The following is a 15,875-nucleotide window of genomic DNA, read 5'->3' as shown; positions in this document are numbered from 1 at the left end:
GTGGTGCTAATGTATTTCATTTCGACAACATCTTTAACATGAGACGGCACTGTTACCAGGTGGGTGGAAGCATAGAAGCTGATGCAGGGAAATGCAGCCAAGGTGCAAAAGCAACCAGGATTGAAGTTAAATGTGAAAATGAAAAGACATGGTATTCCAGTAAAAAGTGTACTGCAACACAAGCAAAACATTATCCTCTGTTTGGACTGCTAATGGTTAGTGCACGTGACTTCTCAGAAAAGCCAGGAGAACGCAAACTTGTACCCAAACTGGACCCAGGGTCTCCATCGCTCCCCTTCCACCCTTCTACGGTGTTAGCTCTTCCGGGCTAGCAGGCTGTGTCTTAGGTTAAACTCATTAAGACAAACAGAAGATCTCAAGGCCAAGTTCATATTTAAAATCAGAAGCAGTAGCAGTAGCAAAAACAACCCGAGATAAAGTAAAATAAACATGATAGAGTTTTATAAAGGCTGTCCTTAAGTAAGTATTTAATTCCAGATACCAAATAAATCCGCAACTTTCTAAGCATTTTCTCTGGTTAATGACTTTGTCCATACTCAATTTATACATATACTTAGCTCACTGTCTTTGACCAAAAAACTGCTTAACATGCAAGGTCAAGACACTTGTGAGAAGATGCCCAAGGAAAAGGCTTTGGGGCATGTCAAGTCTCCAAGCTGGGCGAGTAACTAACACAGTAAAATGTGGCTTGCTGCTGGGTGTGGTGGCTCATGCCTGTGATCCAAGCTCTCTGGAGAGCTAAGGCAGGAGGATTCCAAATTCGAGCCCAGTGTGAGCAACTTATGACCAAAACCCAAAATAAACCAATTTAAAAATCTGGCTTGTTTTTGAGCTATGTGAAATATCAAGGTGCATATTACAATGTGCTCTTTGACATTTATTCCATGTATGAATGTTTCAGCAGAATGACAGGCAACTAGAGCCTTGAGCTTGAGAAGAGGCACGATAGATACAATGATTCCAAAGGATTGCTTATACAGATCTTTTTCCCAGTTTAATGCTACATTGTTCTCTAAATATGTGACTAGGTGAACCATCATTTAGGAAAGCTACTACGAGGAGTAACTATTAAATATAATTTCTACTCAATTAAGTTTAACGGAGCTATTTATGGAATACTTTGCTCACAAAATACTTTGTGTATTTCAATTGTCACTTTCCACAACTGAAACGGTTTAATGGAGCCATGAGAGCAAGAATAGATAGCTGAGAATAAATTCTTTCTGATCATTAATTTTAATATTTCAACATCACAGCAAAATAGGGAATGTCTTCTTTAATAGTTTAACATTTCATTTTTGAGAAGTTAACTCTGAAAGAACCAATTCCCTAGACACTAAGAAATCAACAGAGCTGGGTATAGTGGCATAGGTGTGTAATGCCAGCCCTCTGGGAAGCTCAGGCAGGAGGACAAGTTTGAGCCCTGTCAGGGCAACTTATCAAGACTCTCTCCAAAATAAGAAAGAAAGAGAAGAACAGAGAGCAGAGAAGAGGAAAGGGCTGACAAAAATGTGAAGGCCTTGGGTTCAAGCCCAAGTACCGGGAAACGACAATGACGAACAAAACACAACAAAACAAAATGGAACACCCCAGCATGTCAGAATTAAAAGAATCTGTAAGTTTCAAACTGTAGGCAATTAAAACAGAGACTTAGTCATAAACAATAAAAACATCAGCAAAACTCATGGCGATTTCTAGAGATCTATAGAAAGAAACCTGGTAACTACATATCCTCGTCCCTAAAGAAGCCTAAGCAACACGGACAGGTCACAGCAACGGGGCGCTACACATCACAAGACCATGCTCTCCTCTCACCCTCCCTCCTAAGGCAAACACAGCTCACACAGCCTTACACAGGGGAGAGGACGAGAGGAAGACACACGCACATATAAGACCCCGGAGAGGGGGAGAGATACTTCGCAAATGGGAGGGGGACCAACAGATGGAGGGAGGGGACAAAAGAGTTAGGACGCGTGACATCCCTGTGCCAACTTCCCAAACAAGTGTCATCATTATCTACTCCAGACATGTACTAATAACAATTTGAAAGAAAGAAAAAGAATAATATAAAACAAAATTAAGTGAAAAAAAAATTCTTCCTATGGTCCAGCCACATTTTGTCCTCTGAAGATGCTTTCCAGAAATGTCTAAAGCCAAGTCAAATAACCTAAATACTGAGAGGCTCAAAATGCAAGTAGAAGTAAAATACACTCAAAATGGGATGTAAACTTAGGGCAATTACATATAAGAACCATACAGCCTACAGATCAAAGCCAGGCTTGAAAACCAAGCATAACATCGCCAAACAAAAGAAAGACACTAAAGACCAGGAAACTCCATGGGCACATTATAACTGAAGGGAAAAACATGCATTTTTACCTGTAGCATCAAAAATGTGACCACTCAAGTTTTGTGCTGACATTTCTCTGACCCTTCAGCACCCTTGCAAACCAGTGTGTACATGTTTAAGACTGGGTACGCACACAGGATCGCCAGGAAATGGCACCACAGCAAGGCAGACTTTGTGAAGTTCCCTTCTACAAGTACTCGAAAAAGTTACGACACATGGATATGGATGACCTGTAATATTTAAACGACACATTTCCCATAGGGTCACAAAATCTTCATAGAAAGTATTAAAACCAAAAAAGAAATAAGGAGTCAAATACAGAGATGAAATGTACAAAACAAATGAGCAGGCAAACTAAAAGTTCTTGAAAGTATTTTACTTCAGATTGAAAAATGAACAGCTTCCACACTGTTCATTGTAAGATACACAGTATTCACGAATACAATGCTGGTCATTTGAGGACATGTATATACACCTCAATTTCTCCTTCATGCTTTTTCTTTTAGAAAGATACTGTTTACCAAAAAGAAACTTCAGCAGTACAGGAAAAACTATTTTCCCAATAAATTTACGAAAACCTAAGATTCCCAATGGAATCAAGATTATCTTCCCGCTACCACCACCTTAATATAATCACATGCTTATTGGAACACTAATATTCGCACCCTAAGAGTACATTTACTTTCAACAATGAGGGTGATTCTTAAAAAAAAAAAAAAAAAAAAAACCAAAAAAACAAAAAACAAAAACTTCAGTGTGGTAAATGTAACATGGATCTCTGCAAGTATTAAGTGTCTGAAATAGGCAGCTAATACTGGATTTAATATTATTTTATAAATAATTGTTCCCTTAGCAGTAAACATAAGTCTACACATTCACAATAGTCCTACAAAATAAATACTGTGATTATGCACAATATGTTATGACAAACTAGTTTCAAAAAACAAAAGCTCAACATCTTGATAAAAATTCTGATCAGAATAAAATGCGACTCTAAAATTTAAAACATCATCAAAATAACATCACATTTAAAATCATCCACGGTTTACACAAGTACTATGAGTTTCCAGTTTTGGAACATATTTTTCCGTTGTGAATTAAAATACGAACACATTGAAAATCATTAATTTCAGTGATGACATCAGTTTTGGTCTTACTTTAACATTATTTTCTTTTATAAAAAGTTGCACTATGTGTCCATTAGTGGTCTGATTGGTCTTTGATTTCATTAATGTATATAAAAGAAATCCCTAAAAGCCAATAGTACTTTATATGTATATATATATATAAAAGAATCTCATCTCAGAAATGGCTGTATTTAACAGAGCCACATACACTGATGCCAAACGTAAGAACTTTCACCTCAGAAGAAAGCATTTTCAGAAATGTCACTTACATTCATTCTACTATATTAAATATTCCCAACTGAGTTTCAAACTCAACAGGTGATGAATAACAGAATTTTACATCTCATTTGCACTCAAAGCTGACCACAACCAAAATTTACAGTATGATTAAAACAAGCCAATGTTTAAAAAAGTTTTAATTAAAGATAACAATTCCATGAAAGGACAGGATAAAGAATGGGATGACTAGAAGTATTTGGTCTTAATAAGGCAATACAAAATAGATCCATTATCAAAGACCATTTAATTTTTAAAGATCGACAATACCAAAAGCATAAAGTGGAGTATAAGAAAATAGTTTTTTATAAGTATGATTTAATTAAAGCTGTTTACAGTTATTCTCTCCCACAGTAGTTAAGCATGAATTTAAAAGAATAAGAGATGAGAAACACAAGCACACGCAGCACACAGGGTCAGAGGAGGCAGCATGCAGAGTTTGTGGAGCTTGAGGTTTCACTGCAACAGGAATGAGACCAGACAAGGGTGGCCTTGAGTTTCCTACTGGGGGACGGGGTAAAGAGAGAGAAAAGGGGGGAAAGACTGCAAAGGAAACAAATACGAAGTCATGTAACTGCCCACTGCCCAAAACGACAGCACAATAGAAAACAGGAGCAAGTTAGTTCTCAGAGATGACCAGAGAGTTTTCAGTGTTTACACAAAAGTACATAGTACATTTTTCTTTTTTTTTCTTTTTGTTTTTTATAAAATAAAATAAACGTCATTTGCCACCATAAACCTTTTCTTTAGAGAGGAAAAAATTTTGAAGCAGGTCACAAGGGTTCTATTAAGTCATTTCAATGCCAAGGAAAACAAACTGAGTAATAGAACTAATCACTTCCCTATACATGGATGTCAAGATGACAATTCAGATTATTCTTCAAACTAATCCTGAGAAGAAATCTGTTTACAATTCAAACAGTAATGTTATGTAAAAAGTATTAACAAATCCACTATTACAAATATCAATTTCCTATATGGTCTTCTATATATACACACAATAAAATGGTAAATATATGCAAAAATATTAAAAAAAAAACATGCACAGATCACTTTCCCCTTTGGAATCTGGACTTCCTATAGGATACTTCTGTTTGCCTTTCCCACCCCATCCTCTGAAACTGTTTTTTATTTCTATCACCCTACCCACACTGAATACTATTCCCTATAACTCTGCATAAAGCCAATGAGAAATATATGTATTTTACATTCAAGCTTTAAATCTTAAAATGACCCTGTTGTAGCATACGACTTATCAAATAAGCAGCTTTTTTCCCCGTTTTGCTTGTTCCGTTTTTGCAGTTGTCAGTCTCCATGATCCATTCCGTGGCGAGCTGGGAAAAAACGCAGTTGCTAAATCAACGTCTCAACAGCGTGACGCTCCTGAATGAGTCCCAGGGGCCCCTGTGCCACTGTCCTGAGCATGACAGCACTGCCCAGAAGACGGTCCATCGCGCAGCGCCGACTATCTACAAAGGTCTGAGAGGGGCGCGTCCCTCTTGTGTTTCCTCTTTTTGCCATGGTAATACTGATTATTGGATTTGCCTTGATGTTGTTTGTTTGTCATCAAGGAACCATGGCTTGTCTGAGTTGTACCTTGGAAGCCTTTGCTGGAAGAACGAAAGAGCCTTGCTGATGCATGCTGCGGAGAAAGAGAGCAGTCAGAAAGGCGTCAGTGTTACAGATTAGCACACCTGCATTTGGGGGGAGCTTTCAAAACTAGAACTACGCAGCTAGAGTTGCACACTGACCACCGACTTACCTAGCAGGCAGAAAAAGTGGGTTACTTCTACAGAGCTCTAAAACTCTTACATTTTTAATTGAAAAGTAGACCACTAATTGAAAAAAGAGACCACTAGCTTGTGTTCTTAACAGCCTGCGCATTACCGAGAAGCTCTGAGACACACACGCGTGCACAGGTGGGTCAGGGGTGGGCACGGCTGGCCGGTGCTTTCCTGCTCCTACTATCGCCCCGTGACTTTCTCGGGACACCAGTCTCTCCCATCAGCCCTGACACGTTAACTGCTCTTTCTCCCTAGGTTTGTGTTTGGTGAACGTGGCTGAGGCTGTGGAAGTAAAAGGGACTTGGTGAGTCAAATCAGACCCAAGGTGAGTGACGGGCCAGTCATCTCTGCTGCCAGGAGGCCCCTTCCCAAGATCCCAGCTGCACTCGGAAAGGACATGGGCCTCAGGCCAGAGCCGTGTCCATGGCCTCCTCCCCTCTCTTTGATTTATTAGTCAGGGTTAGTGACTGTAAGTAACTAAAACACAAATACGAGTGTATCTGTGGCCTATTTAAGTCACAATGTTAATCAAGTGATCACACCTCCCAGCTATGTGACAGGTTCAAAACAGGCAAAAAGTTATGAAGTATTTAAAAATGTTAAGATCACCCCTAACACTGTCGTAAAATCAAGCAATAACTTCATAGGCAGTTTATTTCTAATACAACAAAACCTTTTAATTACTTAATGCCTCTTTTTTGTTGTTGTCAGGGACTGAATCCAGGGCCTCAAGAATGCTTAAGCAGGCACTGAATAACACCCCCCTGCCACGGCCCCTCTGCAATTTTTTATGCTGAATGTGTGACAGTGTGAGAGAGGGGCCTGGGGTATGGCTGTGGGAGCACACTTAACCTGCTGAGCATGCGCGGGGGGCCTGGGTTCATTCCCAAGCACCACAGCAACGACAACAGAACTGGAGTGAGGAGGGCTGGCTGGGACATCCCATAAGGACCGCTAACAGGTTGATGTTACAATGGTGTCTCATAAAGATCCTTGGGACACCCTGTTACTAGAAACACAGTCACGCTCTGGAGCCTCTTAAAAGAAAACAGATTTGTCCTTTAACCTAGCATTATCTTTAAACCATGAAAACCACTGTTCACATGTAAGAAACTCAATCATTTTTATTGGCTACTAACAATAAAAACACAAATTCTACATACCTGAGATTTGTTGGTGCTGTTGGGTGTGTTAGTGGTTTGGGTGCTCTGCATTTTCCCAACTGTCTGAGAGGACTCCAAGGACACATCTTGTGACCCCACTCGGTTCGCAGTAGACGGACGGCAGAGCAGCTGTTTCGGAGTTTTGCATGGTGTCGCATCTGAATCCTAACATAAGTCACATGAGTTACAACAAGAAATGTTAGTAATGGACACATTCAGTATTCAAAAAACAAACCAATGCCATCTAATCACTCCCTGGATGAACTGAAGCACCAGGAGGTGAGGGGGCTTGAGGAAGACTCCGCACAAGTCACTCTGGTTTCCTCCAAACTGTTACAGTGCTGTGTTTTACCAGTGGGCTTCCTTCATCAGAAGCTCACTGTGCACATCAGACTTGGGAATCCGTCATGAAGGAGCTCAGAGGTCCCAAAGGATGTGTGCTTGTATTTACAGAAAACAAATCGTGGTGGTACCAGGGAAAGCGCATGGGAGAGCACAAAGTGGTAGGGTTAAGAGTCCAATTTTGGGAGGTTCGTAATGACACATCTCTTCCACCAAGTGCCCCATGTGGACACAGACACCTTAAGACAGTGGGCTGAGCCTGCCTCTATTTCTGTCCTTACCCCTGGCACACTACCTACATCTAAGTCACACTGTCTCAGGCACTAACCTCCCTCTTGAGGCTGTCTCTGTCCACCCCCCACTGCCCCCACCCCCTGTCTGGGACATCCTGCTTAGCATTCTGTCCTCCCGGGTACACCTCCAGGACCCCAAAAGGTACCCAAGGAAAGTCTGTGTATGAACAGTTACCACAGTAATGACAGGCAGCCATCAAGAACAACATAAAATTTTGTCCCTTACACACTTCTTACTATCACATAATGAACTCAAAATCCAAACACAGTAACAAGGCAATTTAAAATCTTAATTAACTCAAAATTTACCTTAATCGGGAAAACATTATGTAACTGATGTCTGAATTGTAATGAGCACAGAGAGAGTAAGTAGACCACAGACTGAGGAAAGGAAGAGACAGGGCCTCCTAAGAAAGGGTTTCCTTCTAGAGTGATGGAAATGTGATCAAGTCAGTGTAGCAACCACTGCGTAACAGTGTGAACACAGTAAAACCCACTAACTTTATACATTTAATGGGGAACTCCACCATATATGAATTATATCTTAATTTTTAAAAACTCTAATCAGGAAGCTCAAAAACATTATTCTGGTGAAAGAAGCCTTATTTTAAAAAAGAACATAGACTGTATGAAATATATGAAATTTTAGAACAAGTAAAACTAATCTATGGTGTTAGGAACCCCTAACAGTGGTTCCCTCTGTAGCCTCAGGGACCGAGGGCTCTCCTTGGGGTGAGGATAACATCAGACACCTTGTTGGTATTCTGGGTTACGTACATGTATGCATTTGGTAAAATGTGAATGTGTAATTTGGGTTCCTTTTATATCAATTTCCTATCAAGAGAAAATACTACAACAAACACTGAGGTCTGGTTATTGTAATACCGAAGTTTGGGAGAAGTGGACTCATATCTGCATCTATTTTAAAATGGATGAGGGTAAAAGGAAGGAATAGGGAGATAGGTGGATAGACGGTTAGGTATACAATGAGTAAAATGTTAATAGGAGACTCTCATAGTGGGTATAAAGACCAATAAAATTCTTTCGCTTTCACTGTATGCCTGAAATTTTTTATTAGAAAATATTGAGAAAAAGAACAAATATGAAAGTTATTAAAAATTTCCAGTAACAAGCAAAGGGAGCAGCCTTAGCCGCGTGTGCGGTTAACCCCGGCGAGACAGTGGGGAAGCACAGGGTTCCAGAGCCAGTGTGTTTTGTACTTACCACATCACTGGAGCTGGACTGCGTGGCAGAAGAGGACGACACCGGACCTGATGAAGAGTTTGAAGAGTGTTTACTAAGAGATTCCGAAGTTTTACTTCTACATTTTCCAAGGGCTTCATTTTCTTCAGACAGATTATTATTACATTTATCTAACTGCTGAGTATCTACTATCAAGGTAACACCATTTCCTGAAAGAGTGGCAAAAGATTGGAAAACGTTTCTTCCCATTAAATACACACAACACAGAAAAGCCGCTAAGACTCAGTCAGCATTAAAAAGAACCTCACCATTGCATGAGGGTTCCGGCCTGTTCTGCAAGCCCCACTGCTTGGAGATCCAATCTCTGTACGTAGCAACTTCGTCTGTTACTCTAATTATCCTACCTAATATGCTGTGGGTATTTAAAAGAAAGGAAGGGTACATTAATTTGAAGTTAAGAAGTTACAACCAATCTGAACACAATGGGGCTGATTTTAATAAAACTTTTACCTCTCTGTTTCATTGTTGGGATAGTATTTTGCTATCGGTGATACAGCATGACTCAAGACGACGTAGGCATAATCAAAGGCCTGTTTCACTTGCATGGCCCCATAGGAACTCCTTCCAACATCATTACCTTTAGAAGAAATGTACACACAGAGTAGTAAGCTTGACACTGCTTCACAGGAGTGACATGGTGACCAGCCCTCTGCCACCAATAGCTACCCAGGGGTGGGGAGTGCTCCCCGGAAGCTGAGCTGTCAGTCTCTCCTTCAGCCCCACATGCTCTCAAAGGCAGTCAGTACTTTACTATGGTGTAGACAGGAGCTGTGTGCTTTCTGATCAACAAGGACTCTCCTATCACACATATAAACAGTCATGCAAACAAAAGAACTGTCTATTCTCTCCTAGGAACAAACCAAAGACATACCCATTTCTTTCCTTTTGATTAACCAGGACAAGATTCCCCACATTAAATTGTGAGTGTCTAAAAAGCAAGGACTGCCACGCACGTGGACAGAGCCGCTCCCGATGAGTATTTCCTCAGCGACTAAACCTCGAGAACTATTAATGCTTGAAATGCACTTCCCTAAGCCAGAAACCACTCCTAGGCAATTACTGTTATCTTTTCACTCCTTTCCCTTATTTTCAAAGTTACACATTAAAGCAAATGACTAAAAGCACTTTCACTAAAATCCAATAATGCAGAACCTACATATTTTATAATTATATGAAAATAATACTGTCCAGAAAAGCTAAGATACAAACAAGCTTTATGAAAGCAAGAAAAGGAATTTATTTTTTGTTCATTTTCAAGCTAACTCAAAGCTGGAAAAAGCACAGGAGGACTATGCAAAATTAGAAAAGAAGCATACTATAAAATGAATACATCAACTGTCTCCTTAACCCCCTTTGCTCATGAGTTCAATCATACCCTATATCCCTCTAAGGACTTCAGAGTATCTCTTTAGAAGACTGAGTGCAAACTGGTTAGAATCACCACACAGGACACAGGAAAAGGAAAAATGGCACCATCCTGGAGGTATATGAGGACCCCGGAGAGTAAATGCCTAACCCACCCGCTTACAGGCACAACTTTACCACCGGCTCACCCATGAGTTTGCAGATTTGGGGGGAGGGTCCTTTAACTTGGCATGTTTGATGAGATATTTGGACAAAAAACTGTAATTAGAAACTACCCTTCATTTTTCATCTAAAGAGAATTTAAACTAGAAGGAGGCTGACAATGCCCTCTGTTTGGGTGCCCACAAATTTACCTAATTTCAATACCTGGTTGTAAAGGATCTTCAATGTAAAGCATTGATGGCCTGTAGCCGTCTAGCATATTTTTCTGTACTTCGTCTTTGGCCACATATGAACCACCATCCTTTATCCGGATGCCAGTCTTTAAATAATTGAAGTGTCGCCCATATAATTCAAAAAATTCTATTAAGAGAACACCATAGTTTGTATTGGGGATGCAAGCATCTTCCCTGGGATGTAACTAAAAGAGAGAAAAAAAGAGAAGAAATTATTTTAGATTTTCTCTAAATTACTGGAGGGGAAGTAGTTAAATAACACCCTAACTTCTATTAGCAATATTATAACTCTGGTTTAGCACAACAGCCAATAGATGAAGGAGTAACGGGGCTGTGCTGCTGTTCTAGGTGACCCCATAAACAGTCCCATGGGTACAGAACTGGAGCAGGGGAGTTTGCAAGGCTGAGTTTGACCCCCGCCCCAGGATGGTGACAGGCCTGGCTCGGCCCACACAGTGGGGAGGTCATTCTGACTCAAAGCAGTTGTTGGCAACCGGGGCTACACAGATACAAAAGACTAAGGCCCCTAACTCATCTTACCCAGTAGGAGCTCTCAATCCTAGCTATGATTAGCTGCTTAGAAGACATTCTTAGTTTTTGCATTTATACTACCATCTACACTTATGGAAAACAGACCATACCTTGGTTTTTAAAATTTTTTAATTTTTTGTAGTACTGGGCATGGAACGCAGGAAGTGCTGAGCTATATCCCCAACCCTATTTTATTTTGAGAGAGTCTTGTTAAATTGCCCAGGTTGGCCTTGAATTTGTGATCCCCCTGCCTCAGCCTCCCAAGGATGGGATCAGCCATATGCTTACATGTTAAAATTTGCAGTGAAAAGTCTCAACACACATTTTACTTTCAGTGCACACAGCACAGCACACCTGTACTACTTACCTGAAGGAAACTGACAGCCATTAAAAAGAGACTATAAGAACCAATTCCACCTGTAAATACTTCATTAAGGTCCCTCTGTAATAAGAATTGTTTCAATACTAAAACCAGGTATGGCAATACAGGGTATTTCTGAAAAAGAAACAAAATTATACTTTCAATGAATACCTGTATCAATGATGTAAGCTGCAGGCATTAGCTGGGGCATAAATTGGTCCTGACATTACAAAAGTTGGTAGATACATGCAATAAACTTCATTGACTATTTTAAGGGTGAGTTGTTTAAACAATGAACTCTAAGTAATTCAGGATTTTCTTTTCACTCTAAACTCTAGAACATGGTAACATGGATAAAGTTACCTGCTCGCTACAGGACAGAACCGCTATTTATCTGATGATGCACATGCCAATCTATGACCACAGCAATTTACTGTGTGTAAACAGTACAAGGACAAAACTTAAGCGTTCAATCTGCAGGATGTTAAGGGGTGCATTTTCTTAGGCCATGCAGCCCTGTGTACCAGGGTCCTTTGGATCACTCTGCTGCCGGCTGGCACAGGAACAGTTTCCTGCTGTCTCCCATATGGGCTGACGAACACACAGATCTTTCCCTCCCTACTTTACAGAGAACAGAGTGTCGCTACCCCTGAGCACCCCTGAGCAGCCAAGCACATATAGCGTGGGTCTCTTTTGGTTGTGCCCAAGTACAATGCACTCTCCACAAGCCAGGCCCCGAGTAGGGGTGCCGAGAGAAACAAAGGAGGCCCCAACATCTAGAAAGTCATTTCCAACAGTCATTTCCAGGGGACTTTGTTGTGACTTGTATCTACATGTCTCCCCAAAGCCTCATGCACTCGTATGTAGGGCTTTGCAGAGCTGGCCGTCTAGGGTATGTGATACTGGGATTAAGGGTGTGTGCTACTAAATTAGTCTGATTGGTTTAGTAGTTTTGGGTGTGGATAATGGGAAGCCCCACCTTGGGAGAGGGTGGCACCATCCTAAAGGTTTGTAGCCTGGATGGGATAAAAGGGAAAGGGAGGCTTTGCAGCTTCCTGCTTGCTGACCCTGCCGACCCTACCATGAACTGTTTCTCCTGAGACGCCCTCTGCCATGTTACACTACCTTGGAGCCAACTGACTATGACTGAAGCCTCTACGAACGGTGAAATAAAGAAATCTTTCCTCCTTTAACTTGTGGGTACAGGGTACCTTGTCTCAGCAATGAAAGAAGTAACTAAGATGTCTTTTCTCAACTTTTATCTCTGTGTTTTGTTTTTGTTTGGTTGGTTTGGTTTTTTTTTCTTGAGATATGGTCTCAATATGCATTTCAGGCTGGCCTTGAACTTGCTACAAAGCCCAGGGTGGCCTCAAACTCATGTCTCCCATTATCTGTTTTCTAGACGTCCTGAAGTGGAAAAGCATGGCTACCACAAGAAAGAAGAAAGTTTATACTTTTGCAAATTATTTCACAGCAAGCACGCATGGGAAAGAATAACAAAAATATGGAGAGTAAGTAACGTTTTTAAACATTATGGTGGAAGTGGGCTAGATACGGTCTCTCTCTATCTTTTTTTATTTGAGACAGGGTCTTGCTATGTAGTTCAGGCTGGCCTTGAATTCGCTATGTAGCCCAGGCTGGCCTCAAATTAATGGGATCCTCCCGCCTCAGCTTGCTGAGGGCTGGGATTACAGGTATGTGCTACCATGCCTAGTCACACACTTAGTCTCTTTTTAGAGAACTCTCAGGTAAACATCAAATAGAATTTTATTCGCACATATCCTTTGGCCCAGAAATTTTGCTTCCAGGAATCTTCTTATAGTCATTTAAAAGCTTAAAGAAAGATGCATGTATGAAAGGATATTCACCAAGTGCTTTTGTCGTAGCAAAAATAAATAAATACATAAAGTGGGCCCCAACGCTGGGGCAGTGTAAACTGAGCCTGATGCATCCTGATGAGGGATTATTTATTGTGCAGCCAATAGAAAGGAAGAAGCAAGGTTGGACAAGCGCATATGAAAAAGCCTCCAAAATATTTTAATTTAAAAAAAAAAAAGATGTAAGACAATACGCATTTAGTGAGCTACTGCTTTTGTTTCAAATTTTCAACAGGACAAACAAGCCAAAAACAAAAGGCTGATGATAATGAATTCTATAAAACTTGATCAAGGGTGACCTGCTTTTTACTGTCATGTTATTATTGTTAACTTTGCTATCATGCATATTATTATCAACATTAAAAGGTTTTTTTCAGGAAAAAGAAAATTTACATATAACACACCTCCAAAAGAGGGGGAGCATGGATATTTCCTTTTTCTCATTTTTTTATGCTCTGTACATTTTCATGAGAAAAAAATGTCTACAACATTACATAGTTAATATTTTTTCTTTTAAAAAAAGAAGGAACTATAGCACTGCTGAATGGACAGAAAAGATATTCTACACAAGCCAAATCACTTAATGCCTTTAGCTTGAGGGGAAAGCTAGCAGCTGCTTTAAGGGTCCAAAATGTTCTGAGATGACGTTGGCAAATTTTCCCCTATTTTGGGAGAAAACAGAACAATAAAAATAAACTGTAACTATTTCAAGATAAAAGAAAACCTGCAGGTACCACCTTCTAAGTGACCTGGGGATTAAAGTCAAGAAGAGGCTCCTGAGGGAGGATTAAAAACAGACAGGAGTCAGCTACACAGCATGATCTCAGCCCTCAACCAAGCCTAAGAACAGCACACAGAACTTCTTCAAAAGCGTTCTTAACTCTTAATTCTTACAAAGGTTACTCTACTGTAATTACTGATCATTACAAGCAGAATCAAAGACAACAAAGCAAGTGCACAGCAAAGAAAGACCATTTGTCAGCAACATGCATATAAAAATAGCTCAGCAAGACACAAAAAATCCCCACAACAGACTCTCAGCCACACTTCCCAACCATCTCATCACGCCACACCGCAGCATCTCTGACCTTAGTAAAATCTTTGATGAGGTCTGCGGCTCTCACTCCATTCTGGACGTTAAAGCTGATATCAACTTTCACTTCAGTAAAAGAATCTGTTAATTTAATAATAGGGACCTAGAAAGAGAAGAATGGAAAAGGTAACAGACCCAAATTAAATGACAAAATTGAGACAAAGATTTCTGGACTTGAGGTCTCCATTTTTTTTTTTTTTTTTTAAAACACTATTTTCTTTTGATACTGGGAATAAAACTCAGGGCCTCGTGCTTGCCAGGCGGTGCTGAGCTACATCCCTGGCCCAAGGTCTCCATGTTTTCATTAGAACATAAAAACACCGTGTTGTGAATACTATGCATCACAGTTAATGTGCTCTTCTGCAGATAATTTATGTTACATATTTAGCATTCAACTCGTACAATGTATTTTATAACTGCCATCAACAGAAATTTTGTTTTAGTGTCCAAACAGCTTTACTTATTGTTTTAAATTGTATATATTTCAAGTCTACAACGAGAGATTTTTGATATATTTATCTGGATATATACAGAAGTGATTACTATAGTAAAATATACACATCATTTTATATGGTTACATTAATTGGCAGATAGTTGCATTAATTACGAATTCTGAAATCACATAACAAAAAACTTTCTCAACATTATACACACTTTGGAGAACAGTTTACAGCTCTGTATGAGATCAAGAATTATCAATGTCAGGCACTAAATGTTTCTAATGAGAAAACTGCTAGATTCTTAACTCATAAATCTCCATAGTGAGTACTGTTATATGTACAAAGAACAAGTAGTCTCTTAAATCACATGAGTAAGTTGTCTCACAAATAGAGCACTTTTTAATGTATAAGTACTGTAACACTCACAAAGTCAAAGTACCCACTCACAATTCAACTGTGCTCATCAAAGTTGAATTTTTAGTTTCATTTATAAATAGATTTGAAGATGAAATGCTAAGATCTTACAGTTGCTTTGTCTAGAACTTTCACTGAATCCTCATCTGCAACCTTGTGTTTCCGAAGGGCTTCTTCCAAGGTCCAGAGGGGCAGGTTCTCCCACTTCCCGAACACCACGAGATCGATGTCACTGAACACAGAAAGCACATGCAAAGGGGTGTGAGGAAGTCAAACTCTGGACCTGTCTGCACTGGCGCAGATGCCTGTGGACTTCGGCTCAGCACCCTGAGCACTGTTTCCCTTCCCACCGGCCAAAGACCAGTGCCCAGCTGGCAGCAGTGCTTCCGAGGGGAGGTACAGGCTGAAGAGTTTAACAACCTTCTCCTTTCAGTCCCTTCATATAACTTAGGCCTCAGGTAACAGGGTGATTTTGAAAGAAACAAAACTCAAAACAACCAAGCAATGTTTCTTCTTCATAGACATTTCTGGTACTAAATGTGGGACTTTGCTATCTGGATGAGGCTAATGGGATTTACACATACGAAGCAGAAAATGCAGACTGCAGAGCAGTATGCCAGCCTACCACTGTGTAAACACACACACACACTCCTGCTTTCACAAGTACAGGTGCCTCTGGAAGGACATGTGCGAATGTCCTAGGGACTATTCCAAGGAGGAGAACAAAGAGACAAAACCAGGACTGAGGTTCTTCAGTCTCATTATTTTTGTGTCTTTTCC

At 40.2% G+C, this 15,875-nt stretch overlaps 1 protein-coding gene across 2 annotated transcripts in view; it reads right to left on the bottom strand.

Annotated features, from left to right (window-relative positions):
* Positions 1-2,726: 2,726 nt before the first annotated feature.
* Papd5 (PAP associated domain containing 5) overlaps positions 2,727-15,875 on the bottom strand; it is a gene marked incomplete at its 5' end in the record, with an annotated part of 58,916 nt that continues 45,767 nt past the window's right edge. Inside the window, 9 exon segments of one of the 2 annotated variants that reach the window (XM_005388265.2) lie at positions 2,727-5,416; positions 6,722-6,886; positions 8,581-8,768; positions 8,868-8,971; positions 9,070-9,196; positions 10,351-10,564; positions 11,278-11,406; positions 14,237-14,344; positions 15,207-15,327. In XM_005388265.2, coding sequence (XP_005388322.2) covers positions 5,240-5,416; positions 6,722-6,886; positions 8,581-8,768; positions 8,868-8,971; positions 9,070-9,196; positions 10,351-10,564; positions 11,278-11,406; positions 14,237-14,344; positions 15,207-15,327 — 1,333 coding nt within the window. 2 annotated transcript variants of the gene reach the window in all.

The sequence above is a fragment of the Chinchilla lanigera genome, unplaced genomic scaffold, assembly GCF_000276665.1.
Source record: "Chinchilla lanigera isolate Chin_1 unplaced genomic scaffold, ChiLan1.0 scaffold00032, whole genome shotgun sequence".
NCBI lineage: Eukaryota > Metazoa > Chordata > Mammalia > Rodentia > Chinchillidae > Chinchilla > Chinchilla lanigera.
This window is presented reverse-complemented; position numbering and strand designations above follow the sequence as displayed.